The sequence below is a fragment of the Tyto alba genome, unplaced genomic scaffold, assembly GCF_018691265.1.
Source record: "Tyto alba isolate M040663 unplaced genomic scaffold, T.alba_DEE_v4.0 Super-Scaffold_2, whole genome shotgun sequence".
Classification (NCBI taxonomy): domain Eukaryota; kingdom Metazoa; phylum Chordata; class Aves; order Strigiformes; family Tytonidae; genus Tyto; species Tyto alba.
This window is the reverse complement of record NW_024881282.1, coordinates 89,770,458-89,776,457: the sequence shown is the minus strand read 5'-3', so window position 1 is coordinate 89,776,457 and position 6,000 is coordinate 89,770,458. Positions and strand designations below refer to the sequence as shown.

The window sequence follows — 6,000 nt, the reverse complement described above, 5'->3', positions numbered from 1 at the left end:
GGCCGACCCGCGGCTTTGGAGGAGCCCACACCAGGGACAGGCGGCTGCGCCCAAAGGAGGCCGGGACTCTGAGGGAAGAAGCAGCCCCCGCTGTTGGGGCTCGGCGCTGGGAGGGCTGCAACATGCCGGGGGGGGGGGGGGGACCCACGCCGGAGCATCTGCAGCCCGGGGGGAGGACTCGCGCCGGGGAAGGTTCGTGGAGGACGGTCTGCAGTGAGAGGGGAGCCCCGGGGAGCAGGGGAGGGATGCAAAGTGTTCCCTCCCACCCTCTCGAGAAGGAAGGAGCGACAGGACTGACCACATCCCCCACTCCCTGCCCCCTGCGCTGCTGGGGGAGGAGGGAGAGATGGGGAGCAGAGCTGAGCCCGGGGAGAAGGTGTGGGGGGGGGGAAGGTGGTTTTGGATGTGGTGGCGCTTCTCACCGTCCCACCCTGCCTGTTAAGTGTTGGCTTTGTTAGTGTTTGAATTAAAGTGGTGGGTTTTTTTCTTCCCCTAACGAGTCAGGCTTTTGCCCGTGACCATAACAGGTGAGCCACCCCTCCCTGTCCTTATCTCAATTCTGGAACACTTTGCTTCATTTTCTCCTTCCAGCACCGGGGGGAAAGGGGTGAACGAGAAGCTGCGTGGTGCTCAGTTGCCCCCTGGGCTCAAACCACGACAGCATCTTAACTATATTCTGCATTTAAGGCCGGGGAGCTGTGATGCAAACCAGCATTTCACTGATTTAAGAGGGCAAAGTTACACCGCAACCCCTGCCAAGCTTAACTTAAGCTGGAAAGAAAATAACGGAGGTTTTTCGAGCTGTACTTGCAGTCCCACACATCCAGGAGGCCGGGAAAGGGAAGCGAAGCCAAGTTTCTGCATCACAAACGCAGAGCAGGCGTTTCAAGGCCAGCAGCTCGGGGGAACTGAAGCCTCCCCAGCACGTGGCAGCGTCAGAGAAAGGTTTTTTTTACCCCTGACTCAACTCTGGCTGAGTGAGATTTGGCGGTAGGGGCGAGGAGAGAAAGGCGGGTCCAACCTCACTCACCTCGTACTGCGGGTGACCTGCACATATCAGCAGCAGCTCCAGCGTCCGCAGGTCGCCCAGCCCTTGGCCTGGCGTGCAAACGATTTTATCTAGGAACGTCTCGCACAGCTCGGTGAAAACACGGCAGTAATTGAGCACCCTGGTGAAGGAAAAAAAAACACAGGGCACAAGTCAGAAAGCTCTTCCGCACGGGATCGGACGTCCCGGCGCCGGAGAAATTTGGTCTGTGGAGGTAAAGCACCCCGGAGCCTCGTCTCAGCTCAAGAAATACCAACTTCTGCTTCAGCTTTCCGTCAGCAGTTGGGAAACACTTCAATAGGGGAACTTGGTTCAGAAGCAGGTGAAAGCACTGAGTTCCAATAAGCAAATCTTATGAAATTTTCGTAAGACCCACAGCATCTGAGTAAAACTTCCCCAAAACCACAGCACGGGGCGCCGAGGCATGGGGCGCCGGCCGCAGACCAGCCGGGGTCTAATTCAGCACCCGGAAGGTGCCGCGTTTCAGGAGATAAATCTACAAACTGACTTTAAAAAGAACCCCAGGGTGTCCCACTGCCTAGGCCGAGGACGGCGCTGCGGAAGAACGCAGCTGCTCTGAAGCCACGTGGAATTTAGTGGCCGAGCTGGAGCTCTGCTCTGCTGAAAGGCTGCGGAACCGGCGAGAAAAGCGAACGTCCCGGAGGCACAGCACGGGACCGCTCCTCACCCGTACACCGACCTCAAACGAGGGATGTGGGGGAGAGGCCCAAAATAATCCGTTAGTCCTGGGCTTTGGTTTCAGTATTCCCCTTCTGGAGTGGTTTAGGAAATCCCAAAGCAACACGCACCCAGAGATGGGCTGCCAACGCCCCCGAAAGCCTGACTTAGAGACAGAGGCGAGTCCCCCACGTGAGGATTTTTTAGTTTTTAATCCCCCGCAGGCTTCAGCCTTCACACAACCCGCGTATCCCCGGGACAGCAGGGCCCCTGCCCGATCCCTGGGAGCGAGCAGGGGAGCCTGCCTTCTCCGAGAGAGCCCGAGGAGCAGACGCTGCCAATTCCACCGCGCCACACCGGCCCCGGCCGAGGAAAGCTTTCACAGCTTTTCAAAAGCCACAGGGCGGAGGGATGCTGCTGCAGAGCTGGTCTGACCGAGCGGGGAGGGTTTTGTAACACACTTTTACACGCCTGCCAACTGGAGACTGACTCTACTGGCGCTCAGTGGAAGGGTAAGCAGGAACGGATGCTGCTCTCACTTTGGCTTTCAGGAGGGCTAGCGTTGAGGAGTAACCCCTCATTTTGCCTGTGGAAACGCCGGCAGAGGCTCGGAAATTCCTTAAATCGAAGGCACATACGTTACCAGGGGTTTGCACCCCGAGCTGAAACGTTGCTGGGGGCGGTGGGGGGGGGGATGCTTGTAGAGTTCTGGAACCCAAGTCATCTGAAAAGCCTGAGCGGCGGCAGCCCAGGGGCTGTCCGGGCGGAGGGGGGGAAGGCAGAGAGCTGGGTTTTGCACGGCGAGACGCGCGGAGGGGAAGCGAGAATCGCCAAAACCAGCGCCAGGCCCTGCCGAGGTCAGTCACGAAAACCAGCGCGGGATTTGGGGTTTTTTTTGTTGTTTTTTTTTTTGTTTGTTTGTTTTTTGTTTTGTTTTGTTTTTTTTTGGGGGGGGGAGTGTTTTGTTTTTTTTTTCCCAGCTGTAACAAACAGCCGGCGGAATCGCCGCGCGCCGAATTTTGAAGGGCTGCGGCTGAGCAGGGGGGAGCGAGGCGCTGAGGGGCCTGGCTAACCGCCACCCCAAGGGGCGAAAATCAGGCAGCGGGCCCCCCCCCCCTCCCCATCCTACAGCTTCGCCCCCCCCCAGCCCCATCGGGGGCAACACCTCGCAGAGCCACCCATCTGGCAACCACAGGGCAATTCACCTGCCCTCGGTAGGGCCAGTAAGTCCTGACGGAATTTTCCCAAAGGGGTGGAGGGAGCTGGCAAGGGGGCGGCGGGGTTACCAGGAACAGATCGGACCCAGCTAATTCGTGTCGGTCGCGGGTTAAAGTAAGAGGAACGGAGCAGGGACCGCGGCGGGGCGGGGAAGCTGGTTGGACGGGGTGAAGAGCAGCTGTGGGGAGGGCTGGGCGGGGGGCTGGCGGGCCAGGCTGAGGGGCAAATACCGGTTCGGTGCTAAGGAGGTTCCAGGTCAACCTCACAACCGAGCTCGTCTACGTTCGTTAGCCACAGCCACGTTTAAAAAAAACAAAAAAATAAAAAAAAAAATGGGAAGAGCGAGCGCTAACGGCGTTGGCTGATAAAGCCGGGATGCGATCCCTGCGCAGAAGAATGAAAAACCCCTCTGGATTTGGTTGGGTGGGAAAAACTGCCGGCTTCTGACAACCTGTGGACGGACTCATCGGTCGCAGGGCGACCGAAACCCCCCCACTGCCAGGCGAGCAGAGAGGTGAGGGCACCCGGGGACGCCCGGGAGCGAGATCCCTCCTGGAGCAGCGTGTACCTCGCGGGGCCCCCGCGCTCCAGGAAGGTAAATTCAGCACGGGAGCGCTCGAGATTTCCCAGGAAAAAGAAAAATGCCTCAGGACTGGAAGAGCCGGGCTTGCTTAAGCAAACTTGAGGCTGGCTGCTTCCTACCTACAAATGGCTCCAGGAACAAGCACCAGCTGGGGAGCTGCTCGAGTCAAGACAGCTCTGGCCGAAGAGAAGAGGCAGGAACTGGCCTGGAACCAACCGCGGGTTGATCAGGGGGTCTCCAACCAGAGCAGCAACGTTTCGGAGCAGCCAACGAGCGTGAAACGCTGGTTTCAAGGCGCTTGAGCAAGGTATGAAGGCCAGAGCTTCTCCCAAGTCAGGGATAAGGGGCCACCGAGCCAGCTGGCACATCCCATCCTCTTTCCACGGGGAATAACCGAGCCAGGTTGTCCTGGGGTGAGTGAGTGGTGGAGTTTTTTGGTGGCAGGGGAGGGGGCTATCGGGGCGGCCCCCTGGGAGAAGCTTCTTGAAGCTCCCCCAGCTCCACGTCAGCTCCAGTTCTGTTTGGGAAATTGAGCCAATCGGCTGCGCCTCTGCGATAACGTATTTAAGAAGGGACGTGGTGACGAGCAGGGGGACTTGTGAGGAGGAGTTGCTGCAGCTGCGTGAACACCAAGGGCAGTGGAGGAACGGAGGAAGAAAGGAGGGGGGAGGTGTGCCGGAGCAGAGACCCCCCTGTATCCTGTGGGGAGACGGCAGGGCGGACCCCCCCTGCCACCCATGAAGATCTACGGTGGAGCAGACATTGATTTATGGCCTGTTGCTCCTGCTCAGCTGATCAAGGTGCTGTGCCTGAAGAAGGCCGGGGTCTCGTGGGAAAAGGCAGCCCCGCTGCTGTAATTCAGCGCTGGGAGGATTGCAGCATGCGGGGGAGTCCCACGCCGGAGCAGCTCGGGAAGGGCTGCAGCCGTGGGAGGGAATCCAGTCGGAGGAAGTTAGTGACCCATGACGGAGCAGTGTGGGGAACGCTGCGGCCCGTGGGAGGGACTCATGTCGGAGAAAGTTTGTGGAGGACTGTCTCCTGTGAGAGGGGGACCACGATGGAGCAGGGGGAACAAGTTCCGGACACTCCCCTCACTGAAGATAAGGGAAGTGGCAGCACTGCCTGCACCCCCCATTCCCTGCCCCTGCACCCCTGGGGGAGGAGGTAGAGATATCGGGAGCAGAGCTGAGCCCAGGAAGAAGGGAGGGGTGGGGGGAAGGTGTTCTCAAGATGTGGCAATGCTTCTCACTGTCCTACTCTGTTGTGTGTTGTTAGTGTCTGTAATAAATGTATGTTCTTTTTTTCTTCCCCTAACGAGTCTGCCTTTTGCTCGTGACCATAAAGGGGGATTTTTCCCCATCCCAGTCCTATCTGGAACCCCAAGCCTGGCTCTCTGTCCCTTCTCATTGCCGGAGGGGAAGGGAGAGAGAGCTGCTGCGTGGTGGTTGGCTGCCAACCAGGCCTAAACCTCCACACAGGTACGGACAGTTGTAGAGAGGAGGCAGTGGGAGGAAGAGGTCGCTTCTACATTTTAAGGCCTGGTAACGCAGCAGCTGCACCTCGGGACGTCTCCCTCGCCCTTTGCCCAGCGCGGGGGGAACACCAAACGTCCCGGCAAGCCGGGCCTGGTGACAGCCAAACCCCCTGCCAAAGCCCGGGCTGAGCGCAGCCGCCTCGGGGCACAAACCCGTGCGTGGAAGTCGTTCAGCAAATACCTGTCAGCACCGGAGACCTCCGAGCGCTGCACGCGAACACCGCCGATCCCAAAAAATAACCGCGGGCAGCCACCGGAGCGGGGGTCATCGCTGCACCTGCCCCTGCTCTCCGGGCGCGGGGTCACTTACTTGTCGAGGTCCTCGCGTGCGACAGCCATGTGGTAGGCACTCTCGAGGGTGAGGACGCCCTGGAAGAGCTGCAGGGCCAAGGGGAGGTTCGTCTCCACGTTCTCGATGGCGTAGAGGGCTGAGCACACGCAGTCGGACGCGGCTTCGTGGAGGTTGGATGACGTCTTGTCTTGTTGCTGCGAGAAACGAGAAGCAGAGCCCGGTGACTGTGCGCGGAAGGAGGCGGCGACGGGGAAAACAGGCTCTGGCTGTCCCTGAAGTGCTTTGTAGAGCTGCTGCAGGGACGCAGCCCCCCCCCCCCCAAACAACCCACCCCTACCAGCCCTGCAAAGCTGGTGCCGCTTTACCCCCGCTGAACCGACCCTCCGCAGCGGGAGAGGCAAACCCAGGAGGAAAAGTGTCAACCGAGGAAAAAGATCAAGCAAAACCCACGCCGATTCAGAAGGAAACAAAAAGTTGTGCTGGTCGTCGCCCCGGCGGGGTGGCAGGGGGTCTCCTGGTGGAAGGGACCCGTCGAGGGTCATCGAGCCCTCGGGGCGTGATGGGAGACGGGGTTTCCCCCCACGCGCGTGTGAGAGGTTTATCCTCGCGCCCGTCTTGGGGCTGAACAAGCGGATTTCAGGTCCCGC

At 59.6% G+C, this 6,000-nt stretch overlaps 1 protein-coding gene across 1 annotated transcript in view; it reads right to left on the bottom strand.

Annotated features, from left to right (window-relative positions):
- Positions 1-952: 952 nt before the first annotated feature.
- Positions 953-6,000, bottom strand: part of TNPO3 (transportin 3) — a 31,627-nt gene continuing 26,579 nt past the window's right edge. Inside the window, exons 6-7 of the mRNA XM_042791877.1 lie at positions 5,372-5,547; positions 953-1,169 (exon numbers count right to left, since the gene is read on the bottom strand). Of these exons, the coding sequence (XP_042647811.1) occupies positions 953-1,169; positions 5,372-5,547 (393 nt within the window). The remainder of the gene's footprint in view (positions 1,170-5,371; positions 5,548-6,000) is intronic.